This window comes from Remersonia thermophila, chromosome 1, assembly GCF_042764415.1.
Source record: "Remersonia thermophila strain ATCC 22073 chromosome 1, whole genome shotgun sequence".
NCBI lineage: Eukaryota > Fungi > Ascomycota > Sordariomycetes > Sordariales > Chaetomiaceae > Remersonia > Remersonia thermophila.
The window spans coordinates 2340822-2363886 of NC_092217.1; the positions used below are offsets into that span (position 1 = coordinate 2340822).

The 23065-nt window shown below is 58.8% G+C and overlaps 7 protein-coding genes across 7 annotated transcripts; 3 read left to right on the forward strand and 4 right to left on the reverse strand.

The window, feature by feature from the left end:
- Positions 1 to 1093: 1093 nt before the first annotated feature.
- On the reverse strand, positions 1094 to 2003 carry VTJ83DRAFT_657 (uncharacterized protein; the record flags this gene model as incomplete). The annotated part of the gene is made up of 4 exons (XM_071013295.1): positions 1094 to 1502; positions 1634 to 1653; positions 1731 to 1803; positions 1954 to 2003. 4 exons carry the CDS (start codon positions 2001 to 2003, stop codon positions 1094 to 1096), a joined length of 552 nt encoding a protein of 183 aa, XP_070870010.1.
- A 4963-nt stretch (positions 2004 to 6966) lies between these two features.
- On the forward strand, positions 6967 to 10748 carry VTJ83DRAFT_658 (uncharacterized protein; the record flags this gene model as incomplete). Its single annotated transcript, XM_071013306.1, has 2 exons — positions 6967 to 7437; positions 7515 to 10748. 2 exons carry the CDS (start codon positions 6967 to 6969, stop codon positions 10746 to 10748), a joined length of 3705 nt encoding a protein of 1234 aa, XP_070870011.1.
- An 859-nt stretch (positions 10749 to 11607) lies between these two features.
- Positions 11608 to 12684, forward strand: VTJ83DRAFT_659 (uncharacterized protein; the record flags this gene model as incomplete). The annotated part of the gene is made up of 4 exons (XM_071013317.1): positions 11608 to 11854; positions 11967 to 12095; positions 12163 to 12596; positions 12652 to 12684. 4 exons carry the CDS (start codon positions 11608 to 11610, stop codon positions 12682 to 12684), a joined length of 843 nt encoding a protein of 280 aa, XP_070870012.1.
- Positions 12685 to 13835: 1151 nt separating this feature from the next.
- VTJ83DRAFT_660 (uncharacterized protein) lies at positions 13836 to 15219 on the reverse strand (the record flags this gene model as incomplete). Its single annotated transcript, XM_071013329.1, has 2 exons — positions 13836 to 14588; positions 14662 to 15219. 2 exons carry the CDS (start codon positions 15217 to 15219, stop codon positions 13836 to 13838), a joined length of 1311 nt encoding a protein of 436 aa, XP_070870013.1.
- A 2070-nt stretch (positions 15220 to 17289) lies between these two features.
- Positions 17290 to 17987, reverse strand: VTJ83DRAFT_661 (uncharacterized protein; the record flags this gene model as incomplete). The annotated part of the gene is made up of 5 exons (XM_071013340.1): positions 17290 to 17390; positions 17450 to 17577; positions 17640 to 17696; positions 17769 to 17792; positions 17950 to 17987. The coding sequence occupies 5 exons, from the start codon at positions 17985 to 17987 to the stop codon at positions 17290 to 17292; spliced, it is 348 nt and encodes a 115-aa protein (XP_070870014.1).
- Positions 17988 to 19311: 1324 nt separating this feature from the next.
- Positions 19312 to 20245, forward strand: VTJ83DRAFT_662 (uncharacterized protein; the record flags this gene model as incomplete). Its single annotated transcript, XM_071013351.1, has 2 exons — positions 19312 to 19388; positions 19453 to 20245. The coding sequence occupies 2 exons, from the start codon at positions 19312 to 19314 to the stop codon at positions 20243 to 20245; spliced, it is 870 nt and encodes a 289-aa protein (XP_070870015.1).
- Positions 20246 to 21264: 1019 nt separating this feature from the next.
- On the reverse strand, positions 21265 to 22846 carry VTJ83DRAFT_663 (uncharacterized protein; the record flags this gene model as incomplete). The annotated part of the gene is made up of 4 exons (XM_071013362.1): positions 21265 to 22374; positions 22440 to 22554; positions 22684 to 22772; positions 22844 to 22846. 4 exons carry the CDS (start codon positions 22844 to 22846, stop codon positions 21265 to 21267), a joined length of 1317 nt encoding a protein of 438 aa, XP_070870016.1.
- Between the last annotated feature and the right edge of the window lie 219 nt (positions 22847 to 23065).

Sequence of the window (23065 nt, forward strand, 5' to 3'; positions counted from 1 at the left end):
TTGCGTTTTTTTTTTACATTTTCTATGAACTATGTGGCGTCTTCCTTTCTTCCATGTTTTGTTTCTGTTTCGTCAAAACCCTCAGCATCATCTGCGAGGGTTTGTCGTTTCGCGACGTGTAAACGCCAGCGCCTGAGCTTCCATCCACCATCGCTTGTTTCTCCAAATGCCCACCTCGCCGGAAACGCCGCTGCGAAGAGCTCTCGTCTAGAGTTCTGGGGACGAAGCACCGGCTCGCCTACGGAGAGAAGGTTTTCTGCAATACCGGCTCGGATCATTCGGCGATGCAAGACATGGCTCATCATGGTCATTGGTCATCATCATCATCAATTAGACGTGCCGAGGTTACAGAGGGAGAACGAAACATCATGACAAGAAAACAAATCCACCAGCGACATTCTCCAGTCCCCTAGCCTCCCCGAGTACCAAAGAAACCAAGAACAAAACTCATCGTTTCTTTCTTAAACCCTCATCATAACAACGCTCAGAAAACCCAACAAGAACGACGAAGACGAAAACATATTCCAGAAACCCCATGACGCTTGTTTTCCAACAACCAAAAAAGCGATCCCACCGTCAACTTTCCACCACATCTTCATCCGTCGTTGCGGGTGGCCGCGCGCCATCTTTTTGGCTCCCACCATGACTGGCCTCGCGGCTTCAAAAATCTGATCTCTCCGTTGTCGCCGTTGCCGTTGTCGTCTAGCATCCGAAGTTGTTTTCTTTGCGAGCGCATTCCGTTCTCCCCTCCCCTCCTCGGAGTCAACTCAGAACATAGGCGTGCCCTCTTTTTTCCGTAAGGATGAAAGGGGGAACAGCTGACTCACATCGCAGACTTTCCAAACAACAAGGCAAAGAGAAGGAAACAACAACAACAACAAAAAAAAAAAAGAGGTGGGGAGAAGAGAGAAGGGAGAAGGTCAGGGAAGGAAAAAACCACAAGCCACAAGCACCCGAACAGAACCGCATCGCAAACAGTGCCGACCCAAGGAACCTGGGCAACCTGCGCGAACCGAACCGAAGTCCTCCACGCCAATTGGGCATCCCATTCGACGGGACACGGTTGATGCATCACCGGCAAGCCGCAGCTCATCTACCTGCCAGCGAATTTCATCAACCACTGCACCACCGCCTCAAGATTTGTCTCCTCCTTGGCCGAGATGCCGTAGCACGAGACCTCGCGGTTCGCAATATCTTTCAGGTCCAACACATCGATCAGCTCGTCAACCGTAATCCTGTTCGGCAGGTCCGACTTGTTTCCAAGCACCAGGAGCGGGATGCCGTAGAGGGTGGGTTGGCTCATGAGCAGGTGCAGTTCGTCGCGGGCGACAGGCAGCAACGACAGGTCGGCAATGTCGACAATGAAGACAATGGCGTTGACGCCCCGACAATACCGCTCCCACATGGGCCGGAAGCGCGGCTGGCCGCCCAGGTCCCAGCACTTGAGCGTCACATGGCCTCGTTGGACGCGCTTCATGTTAAAGCCGACCGTGGGGATGGAGCTGAGAAAGGGGAGGTCAGCAGATGGGCCATGCGGGTCCAGGAAGACAGGGAGAGGAATCCGTGCGGTCGAGCGTCACCCCGTTTGAGCGGAAAGCACTAAAGAGGCAAGAAGGCTAGGAAAGTCACCTACTCGATCGCAAACTCGCCGCCCTACCACGCATTGTCAGTCAACTATCCACGACCTGCCACGAGTCACATGGCACCAACAGCCTGTTCCATTTACTCACCGACAGCACCCGAAGCAGCGAGGTCTTGCCAGCATTCTGCAACCCGATCATGGTCACATCCATCTCCGTTGCCCTGCGTCGAATTAGCCACCAAGGCCCGGCAGCACCATACATGCGGTCCACGGGATGCTCTGCCGATGAGATGCATCTTGGCGGTGCTTTGCAGCTCGGCGATGCATGGGGAGAGACGATGAGAGAGATGCTCCCCAGACCTGGAACTCACCAAAAAGTCCGCAACAGCCAGTCGTATACTTTCTTGAACAGTCCCGCCATGGTGATGGTTGTTGAAAGATACCCGCTCGTTACTGAAGAGCGCGAAAGATACTCCCGTGGGTGGTTGGAAAGAGGAGGACCAGGAGATGGGAGCGTGTCAGCTGACCGAAGCCCGCGTGGGGTGTTTGGCTAGTTTTAACGGCTCCTCTGAGAAAGGTGTCGTTTTCCCAAGTCTCGATAAAACGGGGGATGGGCGCGTGGTGAGTGCGATGGGCGGTGGGCAGGTCTCAGCCGGGGTCCCAGCTTCGGGAAAGATTGCGCGCTCAGGCGTGAGGCGGCCGAGAAAGCTTGGGGGAGATGAGACTAGTTTTTCGTAGAACAGGTAAGGGCTCACGATGTGACGTGGACCTGTTCCGACGGCTGCGAAATCTTGCAAGCTCGTTGGGAATATTGGAGCAGGGGTGACGAGCGGCGTCGTTGCTTTTTTTTGTGTGTGTCAGTTGAAGCAGAGGGCTGCGGGGCAGAGATCCGAGAGAGCAGGCCGGTGTGAAGTAACGAGGACGCTGCCAACAAAGATGACGCTGGGGCACACGGAAGTTTAGGGAATTGCCGTGTAAATCAAGCCGTGGTCCGTGCCTTGATGCGCACCGAGAGATGGGGGTGGTTGGTGATCGTCCAGGAACGGGCGGGTTGGCGGTTAACGTGGGTTGAGGGATCAGGGACCGGGAGTGTGGGGCATTCGAGCCGGGAAGAGGAGGACCGTAGGGCGGCGGCGGCGGCTGTCGACGAGACGAGACGGTCGGCTGGCGGTTGCTCATGAACCCGGGGTTGCGTATGTGCAGGTGTGTGTGTGGGCGTGTGGTTGTGGGTGGGTGGGTGGGTAGGGTGAGTGGGTGCGGCGGCTCTGGGCAGGGTTGCTTCCAGGCTTGCCGTCGCAGTCAGTGCTGCGATCCGGACCGAGAGAGACAAGAAGTCTGAGCCAAGCGGGCGGCAGCAACTGTGACCTGAGGCAGGGGGACGGCGTCAAGTGCCAGCCCTGCAAGCAACGTCGCCAAGGGGAGCAATATTATGATAACGAAGACGTGCGGGCAGGACAGAGATGGCGGTAATACGTATTGTGCATCAGACAAAAACCAAGAGGCAGCGCAGCCTGCTCTTGGAGGCTTCGGTGCGGTGGTGGGAAGGGGGCAGCAAGGTGCAACGAAGGGCTGCAGAAGGTTGCCGCTGCAAGGAGCTGCTGCGGAGGAGAGATACTTGCGAGCAGCGGCGGCGCCCGACCCGGTCTGAGATGGGGATGGATGCTGGATCTGGGAGATACCAAACTAACCCGGACGGTGGGTAACAAGACCTTGCCGCGAGATCAGGTCTGTCTGCCGGCTTGGACAGGGATGAAGAGCGCGGTGTTTGATGATGGTATCTGGGCCAAGCAGGCGATGGCGGGAGAAACGCTACGCGCTGCGTCTGCTTTTCCACCTTGCCCTCGGGTGAATTCCAATCCCAAAGACAAACAAAAGGTGGCAGACCGTGCTGGGTTTGTAAGTGAAGAGAAGGAAGCACAAACGGCCCCCGGAGGCACCTCCACGCGAAGTGGAGATCTCGGGATGTGTGGAGGGGATCCATCGATTCCGCCAACAGCGGGGCTACGAACGCTAAACCCGGCTGAAGTGGGTCACTTGAGCTCTTTCTCACCAGGTTCCCCACGCAAAGAAATGCCGCCGACGAGTTCTTCACCAGGAACCACTCAACCTCAACCCGCCAACCAATGAACCGACCACGCGGGTCGCGTACCAAAGATCAAGAGCACGCCGTCAAGAATGGACCTTGGATGTTGAAACTGTCGTTGCTCTTCTCTTTAGGCGATGTGGGGCTCCAGAACAGAGAACCTTCGTTTCTGTCCCAACCTGGAAGTGCCAAAGATGCAATCAAGAGCCCCGGCCTCGCAGGTTGCTGCGCATGGCGAGAACATCGACAAATGGGAAGTCCAAGCTCGAGGAATGTCAGACGTCGTTCCAAACATGGCGCAACGGGGTTGCCTGGGGCATACACTACAATCTCCCCATCACGAATTACCGCGAATGCCTTGGGTACGTTGCGCAGCTGCACTGTATCTCTGGAACCCCAGACTGCAACTGTCAGCCCTGCGACCTTCAAGCTGCATGCCCCCCCTACTCAGCGAACTGAGCAGCCCTTCTCGAGTGGTCCGGGCTCTGGCTCGGAATGGCCTTGAAAGCCGGCCGGGTTGCTGGGAGAAAGGGGCTCGGGGTGCTGGCTTCGCGGCCAATTCGACTGGATGAGGACGATGCAGGACTCAAACCCCCCGCCGATGGGTTGCAGCGAGGCCAGTCAGAGCTTTGTGGAAGGCCGCCCTAACCGCCTGTGGAGGCTTGTAGGATGCCATCATGCGGAGAAATCGATGCACAGTGGGACCAGACAGGCACTCGCGGGTAAGTGATCAAGTACAATGTACGACCCGAGTCTGCATCACACCACCCAAGGGTCACAACTCTTGAACTCAACCGCAGAGTTCAGATGCAGCCCGAGTTTCCATATACACTCCGGCACTACACAACCCGGCGCCACCCCGCACCCCTCCCAGCATTTCTGCAACCTCAGGCTGGGTTGAGAAAGACTGACGATCCGCTCCATGTTCTGTTTCCTCCCCATAATCAATCCATCACTCATCCCTGAGATCATAAACAGCACTCTCAGGTTTCTGCAAGGAAGACATCTGCTGCCCCGGTTGCTGCCGGCCCGGTTGCAGCTGGCGCGGCGTTGGTATCTGACCAGTCTGTGGGTAGTACGCTGACTGGTGGCCCCAGGCTGCATGGTTCCGATTCCACACCAGAGGGTGTTGTTGTAGTTCCGGGCCGTAGGAATATACAAGGCCCGCGCCCCCAGGGAGTTCTGCTGGCGGTCCTGTCCCGTCCAGCCCTGGGTTGTTAAACGGGGGAACCGGCGGATCGGCCGCCGAAGTGCCCGCCGCTGCTGTGACCGGCGCTGCGGCCTTGTTTTTCCTGGATGCGTATCGCCAGCCGAGGAAGAAGGCGAGCGGAATAAGCGCCACGCCAACGATGGAGCCTACGGCCGCGCCGACAATGACCCCAGGCGTCCGGGCCGCTCGGTGACGCCGCGCCGCTTGCTGCATTTGAGCCGTCGAGAGCAGGGCTCCCAGCGAGGCCGGTCTCCGTGTTGGGTGTTCCTGTATCCCTTGGCAAGCTGCTTGTCGTCCGAGTCGACCTGGACCTCGAGCTCGGGGTAGAGGTGCCGTCGGAGAGATCAGGACTCTGAGTAAATCGTATACACGCCTTGCGGCAGACCAAGCATCTCGGGGTAGCCGACCCAAGAGAGAGAAGGTCCCGCATCGGGAGACGCCAGGTAGATCATGGCTGTCGTGCATGTTCGCGATCACTGGCGGCACCGTCAGCATACACACGCCAAAACCGCAATTTCTTCTTGCCTTGCAGCACAGGATGTCGGTCCTCGACTTACCACAGGAGCTCAATGGTTGACAAAAGCGGTTGTAGAACTCTCAACGCTCGCGTGGTGGTGACCCTGAGCTGTGTTCCCATCGTAATACTTGCCCATCCATGTAGTAGCTGGTTGGTTCGAGCCCGTTGTTATTCGAAGCCTCCGTGAGTGCGCACACGCCCTTCCTCCCCACGCTGCTCCATGTATGATTGAGGGTGGTCTGATAATTGCTTGAAGCGACTCGAGCGACTGCATCGTATATCTAACACCGCGGACCGCAGGACACAAAAAGGCAACGTAAACGTGGTTGCGGTTGGGCTCACCCGTAGCGCCTGGCCGGTGGTGATAGCCGATACCACTGGGACCATCCATCTTCGTGGCGCGCGCCGTGGTTGCCCCCGCGGGAGGGCTGGTCCATCCATCGCGGCGACCATCTTGTCTGCCCTGCAATGGGTTCACTCTTGCTACTAATGCGCAAGAGTGGGAGAGTAGCTACACTACGGTGCGGAGCTGGAGGACAGCCCTATCTATAACGATCAAGAATCTTCAGAGCACACCCCCGTTGCGCCCTCCGACGAACGGCGGATGGATCCCATGCCAGCCTGCGATTGCATCCTGGAAGCATCTTCGGCTCAGTACGACGCTGCAGGTGCCCATCGACAAGGGCCCCTGATGGCCTGGGCCGTGCCGAGCTGAGAGCCTTCGGCGGGAATTCTCCAGAAAGGCATATGAGGAATGCCCATTTCAGAGCTGGGGCCTCCACGGGGGCCCTCTCACGGGGACCCTCTCCTGAGGTTCTTCGTTCTGTCGCTCACCCAGCCACCCAGGAAGGCTATTCGGATGTGACGTGGGGTTGCACGGCATGACTGCGGCTCAGCTCAGAGCCCTCGTTCCCTTTGCCTCACTAAGCAATCAAAAGTGGGCATCCTGGGTCCTAAGCCGGGCCAAGAAGGTTGAAGGAGAAGGGGATGGCGGGAGGCCAGCCTGGATGATGCCCATGTTCTTGGGACGGCATGAAAAGGACAAGTGAAAAGGTATCGCAGCCTGTGGGATGGTACGAAGACCTCGTCGGAGATAGTAGATAACCCGCTTGAAGAAACATCGGGGTATACACACCAAGAAACCCTACACGGACACGACGTGCTGTGTAGTAGGCAACAGTAGGATAGTTACTGTGGATGAGCTAGTTATGGACCCGACCTCACGAAGCGGAATTCCGCGAGCGTGGGGCCGATGGAGACCCACCCACCTTGCCGGCTGCGAATCTGTCGCCGACGGCCGATAAGCGATAAGGCAAAAAAAGTTGAGACGGGGACGTGGGCTGCAACTGATCAACTCTTGCTTGACATCACAGCACCCACCACATCCGCATCAAACGACAGTCCAATAAACCCCGCTGGTCCATCGGCTCAATTGTCGAGCTTGGTAATGACCACAAGGTAGAACAGGCATTGGACTAAACTCAGGCTTGCCGGACAGTCTTCCCGGCGACGCCCTTCAACGCCAATTGACACTTCCCGGGGCCGACATCAGCCCCCATCATCAAAACGCAGCCATGGCGCCCGCAAAAACAGACACTTCGTGGGACCACGAGTTCAATACGATCCGTAGAGAGAAGCTCTTTCGGAACCCTCCGAACGATCGAACAGCATACCCGGCTCTTCAAGAGGCGGTCAACCCCCATATCGAATCCTTTAACACCCTCTTCCGGAACGACGGCAAACCTGGCCTCCTCGACCATGCGCTCGCCGAGATTGGGACCAAGACGTACCTCGACGGCGACGACAGGGCCGCCCCCGAAACCAAGAACAAGTTGACGATTCGGTATAAGAGCGTCACGCTTCAGAAATCCCAGGTGCCGCCGTCCAACAAGTTCGCGAAGAGGCGAGAGATCTTCCCCGCCGAGTGCCGAGAGCGGCACGTCACCTACCGCGGCAAGCTCACTGCCACCTTCGAGTTCCGGGTCAACGATGGCGAGCCCCAGGAGTTTGTCCGCGAGCTGGGCCAGATGCCCATCATGGTCAAGGTATGCATGGTGCCTGCTGTAGCCCGCCGTTTGCTCTGAGTGGTCCCTCTGACATGCCGTGCCCCCGACCGGTCCAGTCCAACAAATGCCACCTCGAAAACAACTCCCCTGCGCTGCTCGTTCAGAGGAAGGAGGAGTCTGAAGAGCTGGGTGGGTATTTCATCGTCAACGGCATCGAAAAGATCATCCGCCTGCTCCTCGTCAACAAGAGGAACTTCCCGATGGCCATTATTCGTCCGAGCTTCGCAAACCGAGGTGCCTCGTACACGCAGTACGGTATCATAGTACGATCCGTTCGGCCAGACGAAACCTCCCAGACCAACGTCCTGCACTACCTCAGCGACGGCAACGTCACGTTCCGGTTTTCATGGCGCAAGAACGAGTACCTCGTGCCCGTCATGATGATCCTCAAGGCCCTCGTGGAGACAAACGACCGCGAAATCTTCGAGGGCTTGGTGGGACCGCCCAACTCGAAGGGCATCGAGAACACGTTCCTGACCGACCGGGTCGAGCTGCTCCTCCGCACCTACAAGTCATACGGCCTTTACACCAAGTCCCAGACCAGGGCATATCTGGGAGAGAAATTCAGGGTCGTGCTCGGCGTGCCCGACACCATGTCGGACTACGAGGTTGGCACCGAGTTCCTCCGTAAGATCGTCCTCGTCCACCTCGGCTGCGTCAACGTCACCGAGGAGCAAGATCTTGACAAGTTCAAGATGCTGCTCTTTATGTGCCGAAAGCTCTACGCCCTTGTGGCTGGCGACTGCGCCGTTGACAACCCCGACGCGGTGCAGAATCAGGAGATCCTGCTGGGCGGGTTCCTGTACGGCATGATTCTGAAGGAGCGTCTCGACGAGTTTCTATCCGTCTCGCTTCGCGCTGCGCTGCGCGACTACCTCGGAAGGAACCCTACCGTGTCATTCACCTCTCCCACCTTCGCCAAGGACTTCCCCATCGCCATCTTCCGGAGGGCGAACGAGAACATCGGTAACGGCCTCGAGTACTTCTTGTCGACTGGCAACCTGCAAAGTCCGTCGGGTCTTGACCTGCAACAGGTCTCGGGCTTCACCATCGTGGCCGAAAAGCTCAACTTCTTGCGTTTCATCAGCCACTTCCGCATGGTGCACCGTGGTAGCTTCTTTGCTCAGCTGAAGACGACCACGGTCCGAAAGCTGCTGCCCGAGTCGTGGGGATTCCTGTGCCCCGTGCACACTCCAGATGGCTCTCCCTGCGGTCTGCTGAACCATTTGGCCCACAAGTGCAAGATCATGACCGACTCGATCGACGTCTCGGCAGTCCCTGCCGTGGCCATGGAGCTCGGCGTCAATGACTACTCGTCGGCGGCCACGAGTGAGAGCGTCGTCGTGATGCTGGATGGCAAGATCGTCGGCTGGTGCACCCCGAGCGCGGCCAAGTCGGTCGCCGATACGCTGCGGCGCTGGAAGGTCGAGGGAGGCCGCGGCATCCCCGCCATGCTTGAGATTGGCTACGTTCCCCCTTCCAAGGGCGGCTCATATCCAGGCATCTACATGTGCTCGCAGCCAGCGAGAATGGTGCGTCCCGTCAAGTATATCGCCCTGGGTAAGGAGGACTGGGTTGGTCCCCACGAGCAGCCGTACATGTCGATCGCCTGCACCGAACCCGAGATCCTCCCCGGCGACTCTACGCACGTCGAGTTCGACCCAACCAACATCCTTTCCATCCTTGCCAACATGACGCCCTTTTCCGACTTCAACCAGTCGCCGCGCAACATGTACCAATGTCAGATGGGCAAGCAATCCATGGGCACCCCCGGCGCCGCCCTTCAGTACAGGACGGACAACAAAATGTACCGGCTGCAGACGGGGCAGACACCGATCGTGCGAGCCCCGCTACACAACACCTACGGGTTTGACAACTTCCCCAACGGCATGAACGCCGTGGTGGCTGTCATTTCGTACACCGGCTACGACATGGACGATGCTATGATCATCAACAAGTCGGCACATGAGCGCGGGTTCGGGCACGGCACCATCTACAAGACCAAGAAAATCAGCCTCAAGGACGATTCGAGGACGCGGACATCCAAGACCATCACCAAGATGTTTGGCTTCGCGCCGGGCAGCCCCGTCCGGGCGTCGGATCGGGAGATGCTGGACGCCGACGGCTTGCCGTACGTGGGCCGCCTCGTCAGAGAGGGAGACATCCTCTGCGCCTGGCACACCGTGTCGGCCGACTATAGCGGGCAGCTGATCAACAAGGATGGCATCACGCACTGGGAGCGGTACAAGGATGCCGAAGACGCCTTCATCGAGGAGGTCCGCGTCATCGGCAGCGACTCGGGCACCGAACCCCTGCAGACCATTTCGATCAAGCTGCGCATCCCGCGGTCCCCCGTCATCGGTGACAAGTTCTCGTCGCGTCACGGACAAAAGGGTGTTTGCTCGCAGAAGTGGCCGGCCGTCGACATGCCCTTCACCGAGTCGGGCATCCAGCCGGACATCATCATCAACCCCCACGCCTTCCCGTCGCGCATGACAATCGGCATGTTTGTCGAGTCGCTGGCGGGCAAGGCGGGCGCGCTGCACGGCCTGGCGCAAGACTCGACGCCGTTCCGGTTCGACGAGGAGAACACAGCGGCCGACTACTTTGGCGAGCAGCTTCGGCTGGCGGGCTACAACTACCATGGCAACGAGCCCATGTACTCGGGCATCACGGGCGAGGAGCTATCCTGCGACATCTATATCGGCGTGGTCTACTACCAGCGCTTGAGGCACATGGTTAACGACAAGTACCAAGTGCGCACGACGGGCCCTGTGGTCCCCACGACCGGCCAGCCTATCAAGGGCCGCAAGAAGGGTGGTGGTATCCGCGTGGGCGAAATGGAGCGTGACGCGCTGCTGGCGCACGGCACGGCGTTCCTGCTGCAGGACCGTCTGCTGAATTGTTCCGATTATTCCAAATCGTGGATCTGCCGTACCTGCGGCTCGTTCCTGGCCGTGCAGCCGACCGTGTCGCCCTTCATCGGCAAGCGCAAGCAGATTGGTGCTGTGCGCTGCCGCAACTGCGCCAAGCGCCTCGACATGATCAAGGATTTGGACCTGATGAAGCTGGAGGGCGAAATCTGGGAGGACGGCCAGGGCGTGCAGTGGGTTGGCGGCGAGAACACCACCATGGTGGCGGTGCCTGGCGCGCTCAAGTTCCTCGATGCCGAGCTCGCCGCCATGGGCGTGAAGCTGAAGTTCCGGGTTGATACAAAGGATGTGGTCCATCGGGGGGCGCTGAAGCCGACGGCGCCGAAACCTCCGTCGAGCGTGACGGCAGCGGCGTGAGCAAGGGTAAGGGTGGCGCGCAATGAGATGGTTTTGTGGGATGGTTTGTGTTTCTGTTTGCTTGTCTTCCATGTACAAAGCAGGGTGTCATAGAGCAATCAAAGCCAAAATCTGTCAACCACTGTTTCGAGTCCCCTTACCAAGCTTTGTCATGTCCGCGGACGAGTACTGTCCCCGGATATGCTTCCAAGGTTGTCCGTGGTGTTGTTTCAAATGAGGAAAACATGACAAGCAACGAAAGCCCTCCTTCAAGGAACACAGCAAGACGGCACTCGGTGCAGTGCAGCCTGCGGCTGCCCGCCAGCTCCGTTTGATGGCTGACGTTGCTTGCAACGACTTGTTCTCCTTCGTCTTCTTGAAGGCCCGTCTTCAGGTTTTGCTCACGGCTATTCATATTCTCGATATTTGCCATCTTTGACAGCCGACAGAGAATGATATCCCTCTCCGAAAAGGTACGGATCAAGGCCAAAGGTCGTAAGCCTCAGTCTGGGACAAGCTCACTCGATCTCTCGCTCTTTTGGTCATTTCAATAGCCGTGACTCCTCCGTCGGGAGGGGAAAAGGGCGTACCAAAACCGTTCAAAGATTAGTCCATCATGTCTGTTTTTTTTTTTTTTTTTTTTTTTTTTTTTTTTTTTTTTTTTTTTTTTTTTTTTTTTTTTTCGTCTCTTTCCCTGATTCACAGACCGCACGTTCGACTCGAGATAACAGCTGCTTGTATGGTTCAATAGGCTCCGTACCTTACTCCTAATAATCGCTTTTCTTCCCCTGAAATTGAACCAACCCAAGTTTCAGAACCACCACACCAATATCCCTTCTGACTCGTCCATGACTGGCTGGGCGGCAAATAAACGGTAGCGATGTTGGGCCTCCACCTCCCCCTGGCCTTCTTCTCCCTATGCTACACACCCGTGCTGGCCCTCGCCCAGTACGGGGGCTACGGCCAATACAGATTCGATGTCTACAGACGAATTCAACGCCAGCTGGACCGGCATGCCGGCATGATCATGGTGGACGCCACGGCAGACAGCGACATCGCAGTGCGCCAGGAGACCCGCCATATTGAGAAGGATTCTGAACTCTGGACCCTGTACATCCTGGCCCTCAGTATGCTCCAGTTCACGGACCAGTCCGAGCCTATGTCATACTATGTATGACCTTGCAGGTTTGCGTTCCCTTCGCCTCTTGGCTGACATGAAGCATTCGCTGTCGCGGATAGCAAACACCATTCACGCCACCGTCGGCGGCGGCGGTCCCGGCCAGACGAATACGCAGCCTGGCCACATGGGCTGGATCCAGTGGTCCGCCTTCGACCCCATCCTCTTCCTCCACCACTGCATGGTGGATCGTATCTTCGCCATCCGGCAGGCCCCTTCATCCGGATGCCTGGGTCGAACCGTCCGTCTCTTTGCTAGGCACATACACCACGCAGAAGGGAGCAACGATAAACTCGACCACGACGCTCGCCCCGTTCTTCGGCGCTAGCGGCATCTTCTGGGACTCGGACGGCGTGAGAGGCCACACCAAGCTCCGTTACACCTATGCCGAGCGGATCGGGGGGGTTCTTCACAACAACGGCACCGACAGCCGGCTGGCACAGGTGAGCCGCGTGAGGCAGGCTGTCAACCGCATGCGTGGCTCTTTCAGCCCGGCGTCGGTCTTTCTGCGTGAGCTCCGCGCTCACGGCATCAAGGAGGAACCTACCATCAAGCAGCACTTCCGGTCCAAGAAGCTCCCCCGCTCCCTGCTCGCCAACAAGATTTTCGTTACGAGCAGCGAAGGCAACCGTTGCCGCGAGCGGGCCGTCCACGTTCGCGCGGACAAGCAAGCCCTCGCTTCTACATGGTCGGTCAGCTTCTTTCTTGGCAACGGCGCCGTGGAGCGACGAAGAGCTGCCTCGTTAGGGGAAGGGGAGGCTGGAGCTGGTGATATGCTGAGTTCTAGTATGGTTTCGGAAGGGGGTTAGGTTGGTTACCGTTTGCAGGTGTGTTTGTTTGTCAGCTGAGAGGAGAGGGGTGCGGCTCTGGAGTTACGGGGAGAACAAGGGGACGAGGTGAGGCAGCAAACATTATCATGGAGTCGAGCTGGTTTCTTTACTTTCTAGACTGTTGGAGCGTTTTCTCATCACTCCATTTTTGTTGCTTCATTTCGGTTTCTTTAGCACGCCCCTTTCAAAGCTAGCTCGCTATCGTAAGAGATGCGCGATTATTACCTAACCTTTGATTTGGATGTCGAGTCGATGTTATGACAACGCTGTTGAGATGTCGAGATGTGCCGTCACTTCATGGTATTTTATTTATTTATTTATTTTTTTTTTGAAGGGGGGGTGCGGCCTGCTGTGTACACACCGTTGCACGCGGGATCGGGTCAGCACGCGGGATCGGGTCAGCACCCGGTACCACTCAGCGTTATAGATCGGTTCAAGGCAAAGAGTGACACAAGAAGATCCGGTATGTCGGAAATACCCTGCATACTCTTCTGGCCCCCATGCAACGCCTGCTAAGGAGGATGGATGACCGGTCATGGGTGTACAACCTCTCTCCAACCGGCTGTGCCAGCTTAGGTTGATGGGTAGTTATATGGTGAGAGCGAAAAAGAGCGTGCCAAAGGCCACAGCTACGGATGGGACGGTCATGGACAGGACAGAAAAAGGGAAAGGACGGATATGCTTAAGACGAAACACCCGCTGATTCTCTAATCATGTTTGTGCATCGTAGAGGTAGTAGTTGTGTGTATCAAGTTCCCGATATCCAACTCAACCAACGCCCAAGTCCTTGTCCTTGTCTTGCCATGCACCCGGAGACGAGCAGCTGATGAGAAAAGCCAAACCAAAAAAGAGGAGAAAGACATGCAAGCCAGGAGACAGAAAACAACATGCAGTCGTGACGCAACGCCCGTGCTCGCGATCAAGCCCAAAAAAAAAAGAAGCACAACCGAACGCTTATATCCCAAACGAAGCCCATATACAAGAGGTTGCTTGTTGCTGTTGACATTCTCCCTGGGCGGTGTGTCGCGCAAGAGCCCCTGGGAGGGACTATCCAACATCCTCGCCCTTCGGCTCCCGTCATTGTCTCCTTCTCTCCCTCCTTTACTCGCGAGAGTTGAACGCCTTGGGCAACGACCTTCGGCTCGACCGCCGGCTCGAGCTGCTACCAACGACAGTCGGGGTATCGCCGTCCACGTTCGGGTCGTACTCGGTGGCTGCTGGGTCCTGGTGGGCAGTGCTGGACCGTCCCGGCACGCCGGCCGAGTCCCGCCTCGCGAGTCGGACATGGGTGCCGCGGACGCTGTGGCTGCTGCTCCGGCTGCTGCCGGTTCGGCGGTGGGTGAGCGACTTCCTGGCGGAGCTGTCGTCGCCGTCGCCGTCCTCCTCCCCGCCATCGGTTTCGCTGTCGGATTCGGTCCCCGGGCGGAGCTCCTCGTAGGCAACGGACGGGCGGGCGTTGGAGGCGCCGGAGCTCGCGGAGGAAGCGTGGGAGCCGGTCTCTTGCTTCTTGATGTACGAGTCGATGATGTAGTACTGCATGGCGTTCATGATGAGAGGGAAGAGCATCATGACGAAGACGATTTGCAGCTCCTCGTTGCCCTCGGTCCAGCCGAGGGCCCAGTCGCCGACGTGGGGCAGCCAGGGGAGGGCCATGAAGATGAAGAGAACGCAGAGCTTCATGCCCATGAGGCCGCAAAAGTAGATGACGCTTTGCTTGAGCCACCACCAGGCGTTGGGCGGGTTGCCGTAGTTGCCGCTCTGGATCGACTCGAGGGGCTTCCCGAGCGGGGTGAGGGAAACGAGGTAGGTGAGGGCGCGCACGATGACGATGAGGATGGGAATGCCGATGGTGGTCTGTGCAACATGCGTCAGCAGCCGTCGTCCCGTCTCACCCATGCCTGCAGGCGCTCCCGGGTGTAACACTCACATCAATCGCCAAGTTCAGCAGATAAAACGAGCACGGATTGGGCACGTATTCCTCCCCGTCGCCGCTCGCGGTCGCCGCCTCGCCGTCCCGCTTGGCCACCGCCGCCAGGCCGGTCGCAGCAAGCCCCACCCGGACCACCCCGTTGACCGCCCGTCTCGCCAGCCTTGTCACGGCGGTGGCAGCAACAACGTCCGCCTCGGCCTCGATGCTAAACCTCCCGCTCGTCAGCAGCGACATGAACACGTTGGCCGCGTGCACCAGGACGCCGCCAAACACCTGCTTGGAGACGTCAAAGAACCAGATGCGCACGGGCCGCTGCGGTCTTTCGCGCCAGCGCTTCCACACGAGCGAGAGGAGGGCGAGGGCGCCCAGGGCGAGCTGCACGAGGATGGCAAAGGGGCCGAGGAGGGAGCAGTCCCCTGGACCGGGGGGGCGGTGCGGGGAGGCGGCCGTCTCGGCCTGGGCTTGGGAGAGCGGTGGATGCGGCGCGGCTGTTGCCATGACTACTTCCGTGGCATCGGCCGGAGGAGGAAAAGGGAGGGTGACGGTGGTGAGCATGGTGACGGTGGCGATTGGGATGCGGATGGTGGTGAAGGGCGCGGCTGCAAGGCCAAGGTCGAGAGGGTTGCGGCGGTGGCCGTTGGCGTCAGGAGGAAGGGATGACGGAAAGGAGCCCGTGGACAAGGAGATTGTCAGGGGCAGGCGAGTCCCTGCTATCCGGTCGAGACGCGGGGCTGCGACATCAGGGAACCGAGATATCGAGTTGGTGGGTTTGTGTGTAAAGTTGGTTGAAGCGGAAGAAGAAGACAAGCCGACGGCACCGAACAGCGACAGCATTGATTGCCTGGGTTTGCGGCTGCAGCTAACTACCAGTGGATAATTTCACTGCGGCAGTTGACCCGTGTTTTGCCTTTTTGGGGCAAGCGTTCACGGGGTCTGTCAGGCGGCAAAACGCTGAGGATCCAGTCAATTGTCTCACCAGGTTGGCCCGAGCCCGGTTTTTTTGTTCCAGTGTATGTAAAGCTGCAGCGCCTGCCCAAGCAATGGATGGAATCGACGGGGTTGCTTGTTTGTCTTGATGTACCTCCACAAACAGGACGACAAAAGCGAGAAAAGGCTGGGAATGTTTCAGAGAAACAAGAAGAAAAAAATAGGCTTTTATTGCCAGTTCCGCAGCATCATCCTGTCGGGTCTTCTTGACGTCCGCCTGCCTGTGCATACACAGTACGCCCTGGAAATAGGCCAGGCCTGGTCTGGCGAGGTCACCGCCAGCAACCCACGCTGACACGCCGGTACGAGACCCTACTGTGTACGTTCAGGTTAGGTACCGTGCACTCATTGGCCCGCCCACTGTTGGCCTGGACCCTCCGCTACTGCCGTTCGGTCCATCGTCGTTCGCTTGGCAGCCCAGCGACGGGCGGTGGATATTCCAGCCTGTCAGGCCCACTGCTGGGGCCCGATTTGGCAGGATTCCGGAACCTTTGGAAGGGCCTCACGGCAGATGGATTGAAATGACCGCATGGGCAACATTTCCGTCCGACCGCGCCATGCAACAGTCGAAACGACGTACCGCATCCACCATCCCGTCTGAAGCTTCTAGCTTCAAGGTTGCCCTACCTAGCTCTCATCAAGATCTGTACAGCTCGTCTCGGCCCTGGAAACACATACACACAGTATGCCTACCCTACCGACGGGATCGGTTGGATTCTGGTTGAAACGGAGCCGGCGATTTGGTTTCTACATGGCCGCGGCGAAACATCCACGGCCCATCTCTCCACCGCTTACCATCGACATCTCACACATCTATCGTGATGCCCACCGGCGAGGTCGGTTCAAGCAGAGCTCCAGGCGAGGGACTAGCAGTTCGGGCTGGCCCCCTTCCCCCCCTCTAAAAAAAAGACCCAAGGCATTTCAGGTTCAAGAATCGGAACTTTGTTCTCTCAATTCACCGTCGCTGTCCGCCTCTCCTTGGGTCTCGATAAGTGGTTCAATCTGCCTTGAATGACCCCCCTCTGGTAACCCATGAGGCAAACCAAGATCGGGAAAAAAACAGTGGGGGGTTGAGAATACCGGCCCCAACAGGAATAACGTCCCGGTCACGCCGGAAAATGTCCCAAAGCAAGATTTGCAAACTCCTAGTTATTCCCCCCCTCCCCCCAGTCCATAACCTCAAGCTCCGAAACCCGCAGCCGGGTGGTACCAAAGAAAAGAAAATAACCCATAACCGCATGATAAACTGTTGCTCTTGATTTGTTTGTTGGAGTGGAGTGGCAGGCCTCGCCAGGTCAAAGAAAATTTCAAGCACTGCTTGCGTCTGCATCGGCATAGCCTCTTTCCGTCTTTCGTGCGTCTAGCTTGTCGAGCCGAGCCGAAGCAAGGCAAGCATCCAAGGGGCCGTGCCTAGGCGCACTCGGGCACGGTAGGTAACAGCCTGCGCACGAATCGAGGCATCCTGCGGGAGTGCGATACGAGATCCGCCCTGCCTCTCTTGAGGATCGACCGCTGTGGCGCACGGGGCGCCGACGCCGCCGTGCTTCTTGTCGTCGCCGAGGTGGCACTTGTCGGAGAAGACGGGCCTCCAGACAAAAGGGTTTGGCTCTGAAGGCTGTCCGCAGGCCCGTCTAACTGTCAATCGATCCCGTGCTGCTGCTTGAGGCGCTCTAAATTCTCCTTGCGGGCGTCCAGGTCCTCTTTTGTCCTGTTCATCTTGTCGGGCTGGTGGTAGAGAACTGTCGAGCCGTCAGCGACCACGAACCCAGCGTCACAATGACAAGAAACAATCCCATACCGACGAGGTAACGGTTCTGGAAGTTGTAGCCGTTCAGCTTGTCGCACGCTGTTTTTGCATCGAGGACGTCTTCGTAGACGACAAAGGCCGTGCCCTTGGTGTTGTTGGCGATGCCCTGACGGACTTGGCTGCAGCAGCGGGGTCAGCACAAGCTCCGAGCGAGGTCGAACGCGGCCCGGGTGCCACATACCGAATAGGTCCGTACTTGCCGAAGAGGTCGAACAGTTCCTCCGGAGTGACGTTATAGCTAAGACCGAGGTTAGAGGCGATGATGCCATCGACGGGGAGGGATCGACGCGGCGCCGCGGCAAACGCTTACTTTAGATTCTTGACGAACAAGGCTCTAGACGTGAACGCCATGGTTAGCCCACGATGTATCAACCCGATGGCGACGCGAGGCGGACACGACGGGAGGCCAGCAGGGCCGGGCGCGCCTCGGGTTGCGACCCGGTGGAGAAGGACGCAGAGGCGGCCATGGGGCCAAGAAGCATCGCACTCACCGATTTACCTCGGGGCCAAGCTTGCTGCCACGACTCATATCTCGAGGTCGATGCTGGTATCGTCGACGCGATGGGGTTTTGGATAGGTTGAGTAGTCGATTGGGATGGCGGGCGGTGTGGATTGCGAAGGGGTTTGTGAGGTTCAATCAAACGGCAGATGACATGGGGGAACGAGGAAGAAGAGAAGTTCAGAGGTGCGGTCCCAGCGATTGATTGGGGGAGTGGGGCCATGGTTCCTTGTACGGCCTAGCGCCCCACGTGATGACGCCTCAGCCAACCGGTGACCTCGAAGCCAGAGGGCGCGAAGGGAAGGAGAAATGGGAAAAGAGCATGGCTCAAAAACGGAAACCGCAAACGCCATCCCATTGTGAACAACGCGGCCCCCAAAGAGCAAGTGCCCGCGGATAACGTGGTCACCCTCGTGACGGCGCGTACTATGTACTATACACAGTACAGCCCATGCAGGCTGGCTTCAGGCACCTGACCACTCCGTCGCCGGTCTGCCCAGCGGGCAACGGTGGCCTTCATGATCGCTATCGCCGAGCCGAGGGTTCGGGCGGAAACCCCCCATGCTTGCTCCGGACCATGACGTCCGTCGGGCAATACGGACACTGTGCACAATACCTACGTGTAACCTTCGTCACCTGGATACTATAGGTACCTAACGCATGCAAGTGACCCAACATTCGCTCAGGCCTGCACCATGTACGGTAGGTATGTACCACGACCGAGCCAGCCGGGCAGCGCAGGGGCTCAGCAAGACATTTACATAACCGCCGTCTATCTCCAGCGAAAGCGATTGAATCAGGGCGTCCAACGTCAGCATCGATCCATAATGGATCAGGTGTGTGCTCCCCTGACGTGGCTGATCCCTTGTTGTTCTCTCTTGTTGCCGTTGATTCGCTCAGAGCCGGGCCCGATGCAGCTAACAGAACCGTCTCTAGTAGTTGGCGCTTTGAGGGGGGGGGGGGGGGGGTTGGTTCCCACTTCGTGGGGGAACTAGCGGGTCGTTCTCATCCAAAGGTTTGGTGGATGGAGCGATTCCATGTTTTCTTGCTCGGAACGAGGCTCGAGGGTTGAGAGATGCCGTCAGGGTTGTCGGGCCGGGGAGCAAGGGTCCCAGCGGAACGGGGTGGAGCCCATCCCCCCTTCAAGACCCTGAACCCTGGTAGAACCCTGGGCGAAGAAACATGGGATTGTTCATCCAACCTTGGAAACGCTGCTGAAAGCTGCAATTCCCTTGTTTGACTCCCTGCCTGCCCGGGACATTTTGTCATCCGTCAGCTCTTTTGGAGGTTGTGAGCGCGGCGCTGCTCTGAACACACGGTTGCCATCGCGTCTTGCATCAGGAAGGAAGCCAAGATGCCCTCGATCGCTCAAGAATCCCCCTCGGTCCAGCCCAAGAAGCGGAGGCGCGACGACCACGACGACCACATCCTGTATGCGAGCTCTCTCAAGGCCATGACCCAGCCAGACGCGTGCCGCTAACCATCGAGCTCCCAGCCCTCGAGGATGTCTCGCCGAAAAGACGTTCAACCAGGAAGCCCCGTTCCCGCATCACCCATATGGCCCCTTGGTCGCCCAGAAGTTCATCCCTTTCCCCGCCGGCAAGCGACAGCGGACCGTCGACATCGCCATCGACGCGGACCACGACCCCATGCAACACCCTCCTCGCTACGACGAAAATGGCCACCGAGACTATAGGCTGCTGCGAAAGGACGCTTTGGCAGCGCGGTACCTGACGGACGAGAAAGCCCGATCCTTATCGGCCATGCCGCCGGCAGCCTCGTCCGCCGCCTCGCTCATGGCCCGCTGTCACGTCTGCTCGCGCAAACCGAGCAAAAAGTCGGATCTCGACTCCTTCGCCGACTGCCAGGGCTGCGGCCAGCGCACCTGCTACGTGTGCATCCGTGAATGCCTCGGATGGGGCCCCAACATCGCCATGTCGACCCCCGACGCACTCGCCCCCTCGCTCCCGCTGACACCCGTACCAACAACAACAACAGCAGCAGCAATAGCAACGCCTGGAATATCATCTCCGGTCGAAAACCCCGTAGACACATCCTTCACGATGCTTGACGCCGACGCCGCCGAGGACGACGAACATGACAATCCGCCGCCGCAACCGCACACCCCGTCAAAGTCGTCCCTCGGAGCGCAGCATGACCAGCACGAGTTGCGGTGGGCCACGACCGGCGGAGGGCATCGGCAGGTCGTGTGCAGTCGGTGCTGCGTGGAGCGGGGACCCGACGGGGATGTTGTGTGCCTGGGGTGCCTGCCGTTCGTGGAGGGTTGAAGGGTGGACGTCTGAGGGAGACGAATCTTGATGATATCGAACGTGGGTGCGTGAGGCGGAAAGGAGAAACGCGACCAAACCCTTCGCACCCTCGCCGCATTCTTTCCTCTGACCCGGCCCAAGTAGGCCTCGCCCCTTCACTTCCTCCCCCCCCCCCCCCCTCCCCCCTCTCCCGCCTGCTCAGTGGTAATGCGACCAAGGCAGGCCACAAGCCACGAACATGAGGGAATGAAAGGGGAAGGGCCTTGAGGGCAGATGCGATCTGCGTACATCCTTAGCTCCCCCATGACGCGCACGGCCGGCGGCCCCGGGCAGGCATCCAGATCGGCAGCTCGCCCCTTGCTACAAGCACCAAAGCGAGGAAGAAGGAGGAAGATAACCAAGGGACCAGACGGAGGTTCGGCCTGGGGGCTTGCCGTAATCGCACGGGCAGGACATGTGCTCCCAGCGGAGGATGGACGCTAGGAACCGCAGTAAGGAGAGAAGGCCGGAAGATTGGTGGAATCAAGGGAGAGGGAAGAGATGTCGGAAGGGACCCCATGATGGCTCACAACATGCGAGTTGAGCTTTTTGAGTCCACGGTCCTACGGGTCTGCGGGTTGATTTCTGGGTTTACGGGCAGCCCGGACATTGATGTGCCCGGCCCCAAAGAGAAGCGGAGAGCCAAGGGCGGGCAGACTCCAAGGCCCCCGCGATAGCATAGCATTGGAATCGGGCGGAAGAAACGAGTTAGATAGGATGGGAATCCAGAGAAGATGAAGCATGTATGTATCTCGGTGGAATGGAACACCATTGTGACAAGACGAAGCATGTTTGGCAACCCCAGGGCTTCATTCAGCTGGAGCCATCCTTCATAGCAAACGTTCATCAACCATCCCTCCTCGGTGTGAAATGATTGCCAAGGGAACTCCGGCGTGGTTGTGCGCTTTCTATCATTACATGCAACGACAGGCAAAACAGGCTTCATCTTCCTCCTCCTCCTCCTCCTCCCCCCCGCGCGCGCGCTGTCCACGACCCGCCTAGTTGTATTGCGCGTACGCGGCGGTCGAGTTGAACTTGAGGTTGCCCTTGATGACCTTGTCGACGGCGCTCAAAAAGTCCTTCTCCGTGGCCACCTTCCTGCGGGCGCGGATGGCGAACATGCCGGCCTCGGTGCAGACGCTCCGCAGCTCGGCGCCCGTGGCGTTGGGGCACAGGCGAGAGATGAGCTCCCACCGAATGTCGCGCTCGACCGACATGCTCTTGGCGTGGATGCGCAGAATGTTGGCGCGTCCCTCGAGGTCGGGCAGCGAGAACTCGATCTTGCGGTCGATACGCCCGGGCCGCATGAGCGCAGGGTCCAGGGTGGAGGGCCGGTTGGTGGCGAACATGACCTTGATGTTACCGCGCGCGTCGAAGCCGTCGAGCTGCGTGATGAGCTCCAGCATGGTGCGCTGGACTTCGTTGTCGCCGCCTGCGCCGTCGTCGAAGCGCGCCCCGCCGATGGCGTCGATCTCGTCAAAGAAGATGATGCACGCCTTCTTGGTCCGGGCCATCTCGAACAGCTCGCGCACCATGCGGGCGCCCTCGCCGACGTACTTTTGCACCAGCTCGCTGCCGATGACGCGGATGAACGTGGCGTCCGTCCGGTTCGCCACGGCACGGGCGCACAGCGTCTTGCCGGTTCCGGGGGGCCCGTAGAGGAGGGCACCCTTGGGCGGGTCGATGCCCAGGTTTCCGAAGCGCTCGGGCGAGAGCAGGGGCATTTCCACCACCTCGCGCAGCTTCTCGACCTGCTCCTTGCAGCCGCCGACATCGCCGTAGGTGACGTCGGGCTTCTCCTCGACCGTCATCATGGTGACGCTGGCGTCGATCTTGGGCGGGAGCGGGAGGAGGATCTGGTACTTGTTGCGGTCGACGCCGACGCGCATGCCCTCCTCGATGTCGGTCGGGCTCACGCGCTCGCCGAGCTGGACGACGAACTTTGCGATCTGCTTGACGTTGATGACATACTTGCTCTTGGACTCGTCCTTCTCGTCGGGGATGATCTTGGTGCACCGCGCTACCTGAAGCGGTTGCTCCTCCTGCAGGCGTTGCCTGTCGGCGGCGATGTCCCAGAGGTGAGGGGGTGCGAGCCCCGTGTCCGATTCCTGGGCATCCCGTCAGCGTCGGTTGGGTGGTATCCCTGGTGGCCCGCCTTGGCCGTCCTGCGTACCTTGATGCCGATCTTCTCATCGACGCTCTGCTGCTTCTCTTTTATTTGCTGCTCGAGCTTCTTGATGGCGGCTCCGTACGGCGCGGCGCCGTATGTCTTGAGCACCTGGATATCCCTTCATGACGTCAGCGTTGAGCTGTCGAAGGAAGGGGTGCGTTTCGGCCGGGCGTGTGACGGGCGTGTGACGGGGGGTGACGGGGGTGACGGGAGGTGACGAAGGTGACGGAGGTGACGGGTGACGGACTCATCTGATAGCGGCGTGATCTTCTTCTCTTCTATCTCCTCGTCGAAGTTCTTCCTGTACTTCTCCCAGTTCGACCCGGTGGCGGACGGCTGCTCCAAGTCAGCATGCCGATGCGATGCGGAGCAGGATGGCTTCCGGGTTGGAGCGGCTGGGACAGTACCATTCTGGGCGGAGAGCGAGCAACGGTGGCTGGCGCAGGCGGGTGTCGGACTTGATGGGTTTCGCTAGGGAACAAGAAATGGATGGAACTGCGGTCGGTGGTGACTTTGACGGAATATCGCCGGTCGCTTCGTTGTGTATGGTGGTGGTGGTGGTGCTGGTGCTGGCGGCGGTGTGTAATCGAAGTGGTGGTGGTGGCGGTAGTGGTGGTGGTGGTGATGGT